The following is a 14,987-nucleotide window of genomic DNA, read 5'->3' on the forward strand; positions in this document are numbered from 1 at the left end:
GTGGTTCGGCAATGGGCCTGCACTTCCTGAAATTTATACGGCTGAGGGGGGACGTCGTTGAACCTTACCGAATAGTGAAAGGCCTGGATGGAGTGGATGCAAAGAGGATGTTTCCACTACTGGAAAGTCTAGGACTAGATGGCACAGCCTCACAATAAACGCCCCAGAATATCTTTAGAAAGGGGATGAGGGATTTCTTCAGTCAGAGGGTGGTGAATCTGTGGTGAATCTGTGGAATTCATTGCCGCAGACAACTCTCGAGGCAAAGTCATTAGGTATTTTTAAAGCAGAGATTGACAGATTCCTGATCAGCAGGGCTGTCAACGATTCTGGGGAGAGGGCAGGAGAATGGAGTTGAGAGAGGAAGATAGATCAGCCATGATTGAATGGTGGTAGACTCAACAGGCCAAATGGCCTAATTCTGCTCCTGTGACTTATCAGATCAGTAAGGATTAATGTCATTCACGAGTACAATGCACGGTGAAGTACATAATGCATAGAAAGAACCCACCAGACGGAAGAGCCACTAGTTTTGGTGCCATTTTCACAGTCCCAGCTGCAGCTGGCCACAAAGGCCCGTCGCAGCCGTCTCCTCTGCCTCACGGCAGTTAACGAAACTAATGGCGCAATGTTATTTTTCTTTTGCAGAGTAGCCAACGTTGGACCATCTTGGGAATTCTGAAGATTTTTATTAAACTTGCTGACAATTGGAGCAGAGATGAGGAAGGTGTGTGTTTTTTTTCCAGTCTGGATGTTCACATCTGTGTGTGTGCCTGTATCATTATGGAAATTGGGGGGTGGTGATGGATTTTTTCACTGATTCCTTGCTTGGTGTGCTCAATCTGTTTCCAGGAATGTGAGTGCTAATAGAATAAGTAGGAAGAGGAGTCATTATAGCATCACATATAGGGAGAAGCATTATCAACAGCACTATTGTGGTTAAGAATGTGTAGCTGTCATATGTACTGACAACAGAGCAATGAAATTGCACCGTGTGCAATAAAACAGAGCAATGCAGTTCGCTTACCAAATAAAGATGGGGGTTAAGGATGCCATCATCCACCTGCTCCATCATTTCTATGCTCACCTGGATAATCCAGGAAGCACTGTGAGAGTCATGTTTTTTGACTTCTTCAGTGCTGTTAACACTAGCCCGCAATGCTAGGGAGCAAGCTGCCGAAGATGCGGTTGGATGCTCCATTGGTGTCCTGGATTACAAACTACCTGACTGGACGACCACAGTATGTCAGGCTGCAGAACTGTGTCTCGGACCCCACAGGGGACGGTCCTCTCTTCCTGTTCACCATCTACACCTCTGACTTCAGATATAACTGACTCCTTCCACCTGCAGAAGTTCTCTGGTGGTAGCCAGAGCCATCTTCTTCGCTGTCATGCGCTGGGCAGCAGGGCGAAGGCTGCGGACGCCAATAGGATTAACAAACTCATCAGGAAGTCTGGCGCTGTCCTGGGGGAGGAGTTGGATTCATGGGAGGGGGTCTTGGAGGGGAGGATGCTCCTCAAACTGTGAAGGATCTTGGACAATACAGCTCACCCCCTCCATGACATACTGGTCAACCTGAGGAGCACCTTCAGCAACAGTCTGGTTCCACCAAGATGCAGTGCAGTACAGAACACCACAGGAGATCCTTTTTCCCATTGGCTATCAAACTGTACAACAACTCTTCCTTCTGTCGTGGGGTAGACTGACTCCCCCCTACTCCCAATCTTTGCACATCCCCAATCCTTTCCACTCATCACTTTAATTTCATGTATCTTGTGTTTTATGACTGTTGGCAGATCAAATTCCCTCCTGGGATAAATAAAGTTCTATCGTATCGTTACTGCAGCTTAACAGGCCTGTAAATGCAGTAAAATTCTATAAATGTATTACAAACACTAGTGCAAAAACCAAAGTCCTTTGTGCAACCATAGACAGTCCGTAGAAGTTCATACGGAGGCACAATGAGCTGCAAATGCTGGTTTGTAAAAAGACACAGTGCTGGAGTAACTCAGCGGGTCAGGCAGCATCTCTGGAGAACGTGGGCAGGTGATGTTTCCGGTCTGGATCCTCCTTCAGATTGCGTGCAAGTGCGCACGAGAGATTATGGATGCTCAGGAACTTCAAGCTGTCGATCATCCATAAGGCACCTCCTTCATCGAGGACAGAGTTCTGTTCATTCCCGGCTTTCTTAAGTCAGCAACTAACTCTTTTACATTTTGCATACCCAGACGTATAAATATTGATTTCTCCAATTTCAAGTAACCCCTGCATTCTCCTTCTCTCCGCTGCTCCCCCACCCTAGACCTTCTGCTAGTTCCATTATTCTCATCCATATATTCCTTCGTTATCACCCCTTCCACAAGCAACAATGGACCATTGAGGACACCACTTTTCCTTGGTTGTTGGTGTCGGCTCTGATTTGTTCCGAACCTTTTCATGCCTCTAGTTTCCCTCTCCCCTGACTCTCGTTCTGAAGAAGGGTCTCAAGCTGAAATGTCACCTATTCCTTTTCTCCACAGATGCTGCCTGACCTGCTGAATTACTCCAGCATTTTGTGTCTATTTTCTCTTGCAATGTTTGCTTGACTGTTGAGTATTCTCCCAGCTCTCAACCCACATCACTGTGAGGCAACTCTGGCTGGAGACTAAAGGTCATGGAATAAACCAGAGCAAACCAAGCCCTGAACTCTGCATCTGTCCCTCTCCCATAACTCAAAAGAATATTGTTTATTTTCCCATAGAAATCTTTGCGGAGGACTGTACATTGAGTAGATGTGTGCTATAGTGAGACAGCTGTGGTAAAGTTCTTTGGGAATAATCTTCACAGAGCATAGTCTGTTCCCTTTGTTTGCATGCTATAATCAAATAAAACAGCACCAATACTGTCCCTCTGAGCTTGTCCTGTGGGAAATCAAGCTGTGCAGAAAAATGTTGTAATCCTGCCAATTTTTAAAAAATATTTTGTACTAAGATTTTAATAGCGTGAAAAGCAACTGGCTTTGATTTTATTTTTGTTCAATCATTGTTTACACAATCCTCCTTGGCCAAACCATTGAGTTTAATCATTTTACCCAGGATGAAGCTATAAGCTTCCCACATGCTTAAGCTTTGGAGCTCTCTCTCTGCTGCTCTCCTTAAAGACTCCTCCTTTATCAAAGATTTTGCTCAATTACCATAATATTCTTTTTTATAGCTCGATATTAATTTTGACTTATTTCAGGATCGTTCCTTGCTAGGTTTTTAGAAGTTGGTGGCTTTACATATATGCCATGCCTTTTTTTTTGCGACACTACGGCGTACAGGCATCTCTAAAAGGTTTAATAAATAGATTTTCAAATGTTTAGACTTTTTTATATTGCAGAAAGATTAATAAACCATTAAAAAAAAAAGTAAACAAATTAAATTAGGCAGTCGGGCACTTAAACGGCTTAACCAGTTTATAGGGCAAAGTTCTTTAAAAAAAGCTGGCGCGGCATAATGGCGCAGCGGTAGAGTTGCTACCGTACAACGCCAGCGAATTAGGTTCGATATTGACTATGGGTGCTGTCTGTATGGAGTTTGCATGTTTTTCCTGGTGTGGCTTCAAATCTATATTTTCCTCTTGGTTTTATCTAATTGTGTTTTTGTTTTGTTTTCCCTCCTTGCAGATGAGAATTCCCTCTGTGCCTTTAAGGATCAACTCTGTGCCCTGGTTTTCTCTGCACTGACCGATTCCAGTGCCCAGTTACAGATTGTGGGCACCAGCACTTTGGCAGTCCTGGGATCCCAGCAAGGTTCAGATCCTTAAACTTTGCTATCTATGTTTTCCCTTTATATTTGTGAAAGAGCTTTATCAAATTGTTCGGGTGAGTGCACAGAATTATTAACCCAGGGTAGGAGAATCAAAAACAGGAGGACATGAGGAGGTGAGAGGTGGCAAGATTTAATCAGAACCCGAGGGGCACGTTTTGCACACGGAGGGTGATGGGCATTTGGAACAAGTTGCCCAAGGAGGTGGTTGACGCAGGTAATATAACAATATTTAAAAGTCATTTAGACAGCTGCACGGATCAGTAAGGTTTCGAGGGATATGGGCTAAACATGGGCAAATGGGTCTCGTGTGGATGAGGCATCTTAGTCAGCATGAACAAGTTGGACCGATGGGCCTGTTTCCGTGCAGTATGACTTTGACTTGAGTCGCTTGAGCAACCTGTGAACAGCTCTCTTGTATCTGGCTTTTGGTGTGTCACTTCAGATCTTGCTCTTGGTGCGTGACCGGATCTGGCTCTTGGTGTGTCACTTCAGATTTCTCTCATGCCCTAGGTTTGCTGTCGCCCTCCGACATTGAGCTAAGCGTAGATCACTTGAACAGACTGATCCTTCAGGAGGACGACCCACAGGTTTGGTGAGTGTATTTGGTTGTTATTTGATCTCAGTCAGCACAACTCTCAGATTATTTTTATAAACTTGAGTATAATCTGATTTTCTTCTGTCTCAGTGCAGACTTTAGACTTTGACTCTGGTACTGTTATGCTACAATGCAGAAAAATATATTGTGCACTGCGTGTCTTTCCCTTCGCTCTACCTATTGTAGTTAACTTTGGCTTGATTGTATTTGGGCATAGTATTATCTGATTTGATTGAATAGCACGCAATAGTCAAGAGTGTTTTATTGTCATGTGACCCCAGGTGGAACAATGACATTCTTGCATGCCATTCTTACATGCAAAACAAAACTATTCCTCAAAAAACAGGACAATAATAAACCTAAACCACTCACCTTGGCACTGGAGAGTTTAAGTAGATTTGACCTGTTCTGTGGCTGCTGCAGTATATTGACATTAATTTTAACTGAAGATAGGATTGAGCTGTATATTGACTGCTGCAGGAACATAGTGGGTCAAGCAGCATCAGGGGAGGGGGAAGGAATTGTTGGTATATCTGGTTGAGACCTGCTCCAGACTCTGACAATAAAGCCTTGTTGCCATCCTCGCTATTTGTGGCTGAATATTTGCTGTTGATTGTGCGTCTCAATTTCACTTTACACTGGCTAAAATATTTGATCACGCCTCTGCGTCATGCCTTGGGACACTTTGAAGGTGCTTTAAAAAATGCTGACTTTATTTAACCTTTTCCTCCTCAGTGCTGCAGCGTTGGAAACCTCTGCGACCATATCTGCAATTCATCCCTCTGCCTTCATCAGCAAAATGGTTCCAGCATTGACAAGAGAGCTGAGCACTGGTATATTTCACTGCTGTATTTAATATTTTACAATACACATTCAGCATTGCATACATCCCACAAAGGCATATAAAGCTATGTAATGCTAAAAGACCGTTAATAGATCAAGCAAGATCCAACAAGCACCTGCTAGTTGATTGGATCATGTTGTGCAATGGGAGGCCATTTGGTCCATTTTGCCTGCAGAGCTGCGCAGTGGTAGAGCTGCCAGCTCACAGCGCCAGAGACCCGGATTCGATCTTGACCTCGGGTGCTCTCTGCGTGGACGTGCGTGACGGTGCAGCGAGTGACCTGCGCTTTGACTGTAACAAGTGACTGGTGTGTTGACGTTACAGAGCCCATGGAAGCGAAGGACGACGTGGAGCCACCTGCACTGACCAGGCACGTTCTGCACCAGCGCAGTGTCCGGGCTCTGGCAGCCATCTCCACTCATCCCAGCGTCGTGCAGAAAACCGTCCCTGTCCTGTTGAAGCATCTGACCGATTTACAGAAAGGTGAGTCTGTGATGGAACAAGTTCCAAGCGATTGGAGGGGTTGTTGGAAGTTCGAGAACTTTGTTCAAAGTGGCACAATGCCACAGCTGGTAGAGTCGCTATATCAGAGACAGAGAACTGGGTTCAAACTTGACCTCTCATACTGTCTGGGTGGAGTTTGCTCATTTTTCCTGTGCCAGTGTTGGTTTCCTCTGCTTTTGTCCCGCATCCCAAAGACATGCGGGTTTGAAGGTTAATTGGCCTCTGTAAATTGTGTAAAAATGAGAAAGTGGGATAAGATAGTCAGACGTCCGTGTGAACAGGTGATCAATGATTGGCCTGGACTCAGTGGACCGAAGGGCCTGTATCCATGCTGTATCTCTGAACTAAATGAAAACTTCTAGCTATTCTCTCTTTGAATAGGAACTGTTAACAAAGCAGGCAGAATTTTCTGTGCCATGGAGAGGCTTGCAAAACCACTTCCCTGTCGTTAATTGGTGTTGATTAGTGAGGGTAGTGCAGTGGATAATGGGGTGCAAATTGATATCTCCCTCCAAGTGGCACCACAAGTCGATCTGGTGGTAAAGAAGCTTGGTTTAATTGTTCATGGTGTTGAGAACAAACATTGGGAAGCGATGTTGCAGCTGTATAAGACTTTGGCAAGACCATGTTTGGTGTGTACTGTACTGTTCTGGTTACTGTATTGCAAGAAGGATGTGGAGACTTTGGAGAGGGTGCTGATCTATCAGGATTCTGCCTGGGTTAGAGGATGTTAGCTACAAGAAGGGGTTAGACAAATTTGGATTGTTTGAGGCTTGGACATGTCAGGTAGTCAGAACCTTTTTCCAGGGTGGAAATGTCAAATCTAGAGGGTATAGCTTCCAGGTGAGAGGGTGAAAGTTTAAAGGAAATTTGAGACGTGTTTTTAGAGTGGTAGATGCCTGGACACGCTGCTAGGGTAGGTGGTGGAAGCATCTACTATAAATTTAAGAGGCATTGAGACAGGCGATAGAGGAATAAGGACTTTGTGAGGGCAGATGGGGTTAGCTTGCAAAAGGTCACAAAGTGTCCTTTTTTCGAAATCAGAAGTTTGGATAGGCACAGACATTGTGAGCAGAAGATGACTGTTCCTGGAAGAACAAGAAGGCAAAGCAGGGCAAACATATTCTGAAGAAGAGTCCTGACCCGAAATGTCACATGTCTATGTTCTTCAGGGGTGCTGCTTGACCCGCTGAGTTACTCCACCGTTTTGTTTGTTTCTTTGGTATGAACCAGCATCTGCAATTCCTTGTTACAACAGGGCAAACTTATCGATTGTCAGAGTAAACAATATTTCTTAACTAATCTCTGTCCTTTTCTGCTCCTGCGATGCGGCGTTTCGTGTTTGGTAAAGCCATGGAACACCTAAAATGGCCCAGTTGTCAGAAGAGCAGGGTCTCGTGCAGGAGCAGAGGGAGGGCAGAGTAGGGGCTGGTTAGCAGTCGGTTACAAATAACACTGGGTTAAAAATAATGAATCTCATTCTTGAAAAAGTTGGGAGACTAGGAGGAAAATATTGTTTACCCTGACAATTACATTTCCCCTGCTTTGCCTTCTCATTCTTCTAATGGGAGAGCACCTTCAGATCAACAACTGGGGGACAAGGAAGAGATTATTTTGTGACCTGGAATATAAAAGTTGGGAAGCCATGTTTCGGCTTTATAAAAAAATTTGGTTGGGCCACATTTAGTTTTAGTCATGAAGGTTCAGCATGGAAACGGGCCTTTCGGCCCACCAAGTCAGTGCCGACCAGTACGCTCATTCTATCCTACAAACTAAGGACAATTTACAGAAGCCAACTAACCTACAAACCCGCAGGTCTTTGGACTGTTGGGGGCAACTGGAGCACACGGAGAAAACCTACGCGGTCACAGGGAGCACGTGCTGACTCCACCCGCAGTCAAGGTGGAACCCGGGTCTCAGGTGCTGTAAAGCAGCAACTCTACCGTTGCACCACTCTGCCGCCCCAAAACCGACTGCAATGTTGTGTACAGTTCTGGTTACGAGGTGAAACTCCAAGGCGACTTGCGCTGGAGATCTCGCATCCAAGTAACGGGATGCTTAACGCTGGCCTCCTCTCTTGCAGAGAGCGCTGACTCCAAGGGAGACGTCGCCATCCTGACGTGCCAGAGCCTGCAGCGGGTAGTGGAGCAGTGCACGGATGACGGAGACAGCAGCCAGTACTTCCACCAAATGGTCGTTCCCTACCTGCTGGGGCTGGCAGTCCAGGCGTCGATCCAAGGCAAGTCTCATCACCAGCCACACACGCACACATCAGCAGCGTGAAGTATCTCGCTTGACAGCCCTCTCGACACGAAAGAACTTGACGGAGTTTCTGCTGCAGATTGTTTGTTGCACCGTTTAACTTTGCTGATGTAATTGTTCCTTTTATTATCTGTTATTATGACACATTAAATAAGCTACAGAAGTAGTAGTTGAGGCAGGTAACATAACATGTAAAATAACATTTAAAATCGCATTTATACGCAAAATGCTGGAGGAACTCGGTGGGTCAGGTCTTATCTCTGGAGAACATGGATAAGTGACGTTCAGAAGAAAGTCTTCAGAAGAAGGGTCTTGACCCGAAACGTCACCTATTCATTTTCTCCAGAGTTGTTATCTGACCCGCTGAGTTACTCCACCATTTTGTCTTTTTATTTAAACCAACACCTGCAGTTCATTTTTATTATATTTTATATAACATTTAAAAGATATTTGGACAGGTGCATGGGCAAGAAATGTTAGAGGGATATGGACCAAATGCGGGCAAATGGGACTAGCTTGGATCAGGCATTTTGGTCAGCATAGTGTTGGGCCGAAGGACTTTTTTCCACGCTGTCTGACTCGGACTCTAAATACTAAAGCTCCAATTAAATATGCTATCTGTTTCTGCAACATAAAAAACAAACTGCTGGAGGAACTCAGAGGGTTTAGCAACATCAGTGGAGGCTGAGCGATGCTTAATGTTTCAGGTCAAAGCCCTATGTCTGTGCTGGTGTGCAGAATCCAGCATCTGGAATTCCTTGTGGCTGCCGCAGGTTTCTCATTTCCATTAAACAGGAGGAGGCTAATCAGTGTTCTGGCTTTCTGACAAGACTTATTCTCTGTGTTCTCTCTCAAATGTTTTCTTTTCAATTATTTATTTATTCCGTATCCTTTCAAAGTTGTTAATGATCCAGCGAGAATGTTAATTTGTTTGGGGTCATTGAACCTGTCCATTGTGCATACACTCAAATTAACCCCTTGTTCCTTTTGAACATATTAGGATTGCATTTACTGAAACAACCTTGTCTACTCCAGGGATGTCGAGGGTAATGGGGAGAAGGCAGGAGAATGGGGTTGAGAGGGAAAGATAGACCAAGTGTGATTGAATGGCGGAGTAGACTTGATGGTCCGAATAACCTAATTCTGCTCCTATAACTTATGAACTAATGAACTCCAGCTATTTTTGTTTTTGTCCTTTTGTGTTGGAGGTAGATCATCTAATCCCGCACAGGCTAGGAATCCAACCTGTGACTGTAGACTGCAAGGGGGCATACAATCGATGCAGGGGTAGGCCATTTGGTCCCTCGCCTGCCTTTATTTCATTATAAAAGAACGCAAGGTCCTTTTGGGGTAATTCGGCAGGTCAGGCAGCATCTCGAGAACATGGATAGGTGACTTTTTGGGTCAGGACCTTCTTCCTTTAAAAATGTTTTTTAGTTGCAAGATGAGTGTTTTCATTCCAGGACATATTATTGTAAGTTCATAAGTTATAATAATAATAATAATAATAATAATTAGGCAGAATTAGGCCATTTGACCTATCAAGTCTCCTCCGCCATTTAATCATGGTTAATCTACGGACACAGTGGCGCAGCAGTAGAGTTGCTGCCTTACAGCGCTTGCAGTGCCAGAGTCCTGGGTTCGATCCCCACTACGGGTGCTGTCTGTACGGAGTTTGTACGTTCTCCCTGTGACCGTGTGGGTTTTCTCTGAGATCTTCGGTTTCCACCCACACTCTAAAGACGTACAGGTATGTAGGTTAATTGGCTTGGTGTGTGTGTAAAATTGTCCCTAGTGTGTGTGGGATAGTGTTAATGTGCGGGGATCGCTGGTTGGCGTGGACTCGGTGGGCCTGTTTCCGCGCTGTATCTCTAAAACTAAACTATCTTTCCCTCTCAACCCCATTCTCCTGCCTTCCCCTCGTAACCCCTGCCATCTTTACTAATCAAGAATCTTTTTTTGGTCTCGCCTAATAAAAAGGCAAATGGGTCCCGACCCTGAAATGCCACCTATCCATGTTCTCCAGAGATGCTACCTGACCCACTGAGGTACTCCAGCACTTTGTGTCGTATCTGTGGAGATCAACTGAGTTAACTAACATTTCAGCTCATTGCCCTTTCATCTGAACTAAATATGTACCCAGAACTTTTTCCGGCCTGAAAATTTAACTTTTTCTGTATCCACAGATGCTGTGAGTCCTGCTGGGTGTTTGAAATATCTTGTTCTTTCAAAATTATAGGATCTGCAGTCATTTGCTATTCTACAAAGCTGTAAATTGTAACACTGGTAATTTATATTGTCACATCTTCTGAATATAGAGGAGGTGGTTTAAATCATAAGTTTATTCCGAAGCACAGACTGATCAATAACGTGACTCCCATCCAATTCAATTAATGCCTCATTGATGTGTCTGAATCTGGCCTTCATCCCAGAGTACACTTCCTCAGTATTTATTATTCTGTAATAACCAATTAACTGTGGGAATGTTAATAGTGAGCACACATAATCCTGGCAGTCGTTCCCGTCCACGTTTATCATACTTATTTTTGGTGATGAAATGCACTGCACTTCAGATTTCCCTTTTTCAAAATAATGCTTTGGTGGGACAAGTCTGAAGCCTGGAGACACAAAAAACTGCAGGTGCCAGATTACTGAGCAAAAAACAAAGTGCTGGAGGAACCCAGTGAGGTCAGGCAACATCGTGGAGTTGAATGGACAGGCGATGTTTTGGGTTGGGAACCTTCAGCGATTTGGGGTGGAGATATCAAAGATGGGAGGGCATAGGTTTAATGTCAAAGGGGGAAAAGTTCAAAGATGTGCAGGGCAAGTTGTTTTAGTGGTGGGTGGGTGCCTAGAATGTGTTGGCAGGGGCGGTGGTGGAGACAGAAACACAATAGTGGTGTTTGAGGCTTTTGGATGGATACATGGATGTGCCGGGAATGGAGGAATATGGATCGTCCAGGCAGAGATTATTTTAACTTGGCATCAGGATTGGCACAGATATTGTAGCCCCTGCTCCAGAGCTGCTCCATGTTCTCCATGCTATTGTTCTTTATTTTGTTTCTCAAGCCTCTGCTGTAGGACGTGGTTCTGAAGTTCCACTTGGGGTCCTGTGTGAAGAAAAGGTCATTGCAGCACTGGGGACTGTGATCAGTACTGCCTACAGTCACAGGCAAACAGAGTAAGTGGTCACTATTTCTACATTCAAAATGATGCACAGCTAAATGCAAGGAAGTCGAAACAGTTGCCTAACTTCCCATCCCTCCAAACTTCCCCTCCCTCTCCTTTCCTTTGCACCTGAATGTCATTGGCTGATATCTACTTTCTGCCATTTTATACTCCTTTCAAGAAACGTGGGACGATTTTGTGACGTGAGTGTGGGTGCATTCATGCACCCTGTTCTTCACCCAATCCATACAGCTTACTCTGCCTTGCAAAAAAAAGTGCACGTCAAAATGGAACAGTATTGAGTGCTGCAATGTTCCACCCATTCCCCTTCCCTCCCACCGCCATGCACTCTCTGCGATCTAATATTCCCACCGGAAGGCTGACTCTCCCTCCTGTACAGGCCTATCCCAGGAATCGAACACTTGACCAGCGTTCAGCCCATTACGGGCGTTTGGGTAATACAGCGGAATGGATTTACAGGCATATTGAAACTCTGACGGCGTATTCCCGACATGAAGTATTGATAGGAATAGAGCCCCACAGTCACCTGGGGTGAACCTACACTAGAGAGTGCTAGCATTTTATTTCCAGATTCGGTGCAATGCACACAGTGAAATTCATTTGCACTCCCTATCCCCACTGGGAGGATGGTACCAGTTGTGTGCAGTCTTTGTACAAATGTATTTCCTTTTTTTTGCTGAAAGTACAAGCTTCAACGTTGAAACTGGACTTTGAAACCGTTCCTTCCCTCGGGCCGATCCATTGTTCTCCGCTTCCTGTTTCTCCATTTTATAGAAGCTACAGCTTCTCTCTGATCTCGCTTTCTTATCAGGAGCTGGGTGTTGCCCCATCAGCAACATGTTCCCCAAACTCTAGCCCACAGAATGACAAAGTGCTGGAGTAGGTCAGCTCAGCAGGTCGGGCAGGATCACTGGAGAACATGGATAGGTGACATGTACACCGCCTCGGCAAGGCCACCAGCATAATAAAGGACCAGTTTCACCCCGGTCACTCCCTCATCTCCCCTCTCCCATCAGGCAAGAGGTCCAGAAATTTGAAAACACACACCTCCAGATTCAAGGACGGCTTCTTCCCAGGCAACGGAACCATCCTATTACCAATTAGAGAGAAGTCCTGATCTCCCATCTACTTCATTGGAGACCTGTGAACTATCTTTAATCAGACTTGCCTTATCCTGTATCTATAACACTGTGGACGGCTTGATTGTAATAATTTATAGTCTCTTCACTGACTGGAGAGGCATGCAAAAAAAAGCTTTTCACTGTCCCTCTGTGCACATGACAGTAATAAACTAAACCATGTTATCCAGGGATGCTGCTTGGCCCGCTGAGTTACTCCAGCTTTTTGTCTTTCTCTGAAATGTCGTGGTGAGTGACTACACTACAGTAAACTACTAACATTGAACACAGAACAGTGTAGCACAGGGATAGACCTTTCAGCCCACATTGCCTGTGCCGAACTTACCAAAGTAATCTCATCTGCCTACACATCAGGTCAAGATATTTCACCAACCATTACCTTGGGTGACCAGAACTGGTAAATAAATACCAACCTTACCAGTGATGCTAATGTTCCGGTGGTGAATCTTTTTAAAGAAAACCATAGCTGCTCATAAATTTGTTTTTGAACAGTTGTATTATTATTTTTGCCAACTTACCCCAGTGCTTCCTTTCTTGCTTGTTCTCTCCTTAGGCTGGTTTCCAGAACAATCTCGCAGGTCGTTGCCTTGTTTCTTGACGGGAATGACTCCTTTTTGCCTGAAAATAACCTTGGTGGAAAGTTCCACCCTTTTCATGTGAGTTTTGGTGTTAATTACTTGGGATCATGTAACTGTCTAAATGTTTCTTAAACGTTGCAGTAGTATCTGTCTCAAATACCTCCTCCGGCTGTTTGTTCTATACACTCACCACCATTTGTGTAAAAATAATAGTTGCAGCTCAGGTTCCTGTTAAATATTTCCCCCTCACCTTAAACATATGTCCTCTGGTTCTTGATTCCCACTACTCTGGGTAAAATAGATCACCCCAAATTCTCCTGCGCTCCAGGGAATAAAGTTCTATCCTGCTCAGACTCTTCCCATAGCTTGAGCAAGCCAGGACTTTATTGTTAATTTATTTAGAGATGCAGCACGGAAACAGGCCCTTCGACCCACCTAGTCTGCACTGACCAAAGATCACACAGTACACACCAACACTATTCTACACACTAGGGACAATTTACAATTTTTACCGAAGCCAATTAATCTACAAACATGTATGTCTTTGGAGTGTGGGAGTAAACTGGAGCATCCGGAAAAAAAACCCATGCGCTCACAGGGAGAATGTGCAAACTGTACAGACAGGATTTATAATCTCTGGCACTGTAAGGCAACAGCACTGTGCCACTGTTCAGATTGTGAACATATTGCTCTGTTCTCTGTGAATTGTTATTATCTGGTTTGCAGCACCACTCTGAGGTGTTTCTGAGTACTGCATGTAAAACACTTGGTTGATGCAGGATTCGATCTGTCCCTTTCACTTCAATAAGCTGTTCTCGGCCCTCAAGTGGAGGGCAAAGTTTGTGAGGAGAGGAGACACAAGGGACTGCAGATTCTGGAATCAAGGCGCGCAGTGGGAGACCATTTCATGACTGAGATGAAGAGAAAATTTACCTTGGAGTTGAAGAGTCGAGTGTTTTATTGTAATATGTCCCAAAACGGAACTGTGGAATTCTTTCTTGCAACAGCAGCTCAGAACCTATTTGGAGGTTGTAGTGGTTTGATAGCCTGATGGTTGCAGGGGGAAGCTGTATGAGGCTTAAAAAACTCAAATTTTGGGCAATTCCTGTTCATTCTATTTGCCAGTGAGCCCTTCACATCAAAAACAGTCTTGAATTTAGCCTTTTGGCTTACAGCGTCGAAACTGGCCCTTTGGCCCCAAGTCTGTGCCGACCAACAATCACCCCATACACTAGCACTATCCTACACACAGGGATACACACTACACTTATATCTGTACACCAGATGTGGGTGGCTTGATTGTAATCTTGCAAAGTCTTTCCGCTGACTGGTTAGCATACAATAAAAACTTTTATTTGTACTTTGGTCCACGTGACTATAAACTAAACTAAAGATAATTTACAGAAGCCAATTGGCCTACAAACCTGTACGTCTTTGAAGTGTGGGAGAAATCCGGAGCACCCGGAGGAAACGCACGCAGTTGCAGGTAGAACGTACGAACTCCGTACAGACAGCACCCGAGGCCAAGATTGAACCGGAGTCTCTGGCGCTGTAAGGCAGCAACTCTACCGCTGCGCCACTGTGCCGACTTTGAGATATACTTTGTAGCCTGTAACAAAAGTCTCTGAGCTTGGTGTCAGTGTGTCCGCTCCATAAATGCACAGCGTCCTGATGAGATGCTTTCAGGAAAACCCTGTTTTTAATGTAATCATTGGATACCTTTGATATGTTGAGTGTATCACAAATCATTGAGCACGAGCTATCACAGCACTGCCTTCCTTCATCTGGGGAAAAAAATCCAACAATACAGCAATACTAGCTGAAAACGAATTCTCACCATTATATCCTGACTGGACCAAAGCACTCGGCATTCATGAAGGTTAATGAGGGTTGTTCTTCCAGAAGGGTGGCGCAGCGGGTAGAGCTGCTGCCTCACAGCGCCGGAGACGTGGGCTCATTTCTGACCTCGGGTGCTGTCTGTGTGTGTAATTTGCATGCTCGCCCTATGATCACGTGGGTTTCTTCCAGGTGCTGCGGTTTCCTCCCATATCCCAAAGACGTGTGGATTTGTAGGTTAATTGGCC

General features: G+C 44.8%; 1 protein-coding gene across 1 annotated transcript in view; it reads left to right on the top strand.

Annotated features, from left to right (window-relative positions):
• The window catches only part of mms19 (MMS19 homolog, cytosolic iron-sulfur assembly component), a 62,392-nt gene that overhangs the window by 33,780 nt on the left and 13,625 nt on the right, over window positions 1–14,987 (top strand). Inside the window, exons 14-21 of the mRNA XM_078413320.1 lie at window positions 649–727; window positions 3,648–3,773; window positions 4,303–4,384; window positions 5,123–5,220; window positions 5,556–5,714; window positions 7,819–7,974; window positions 11,067–11,178; window positions 12,879–12,981. Coding sequence (XP_078269446.1) covers window positions 649–727; window positions 3,648–3,773; window positions 4,303–4,384; window positions 5,123–5,220; window positions 5,556–5,714; window positions 7,819–7,974; window positions 11,067–11,178; window positions 12,879–12,981 — 915 coding nt within the window. The remainder of the gene's footprint in view (window positions 1–648; window positions 728–3,647; window positions 3,774–4,302; window positions 4,385–5,122; window positions 5,221–5,555; window positions 5,715–7,818; window positions 7,975–11,066; window positions 11,179–12,878; window positions 12,982–14,987) is intronic.

Source organism: Rhinoraja longicauda, chromosome 16 (genome assembly GCF_053455715.1).
Source record: "Rhinoraja longicauda isolate Sanriku21f chromosome 16, sRhiLon1.1, whole genome shotgun sequence".
NCBI lineage: Eukaryota > Metazoa > Chordata > Chondrichthyes > Rajiformes > Arhynchobatidae > Rhinoraja > Rhinoraja longicauda.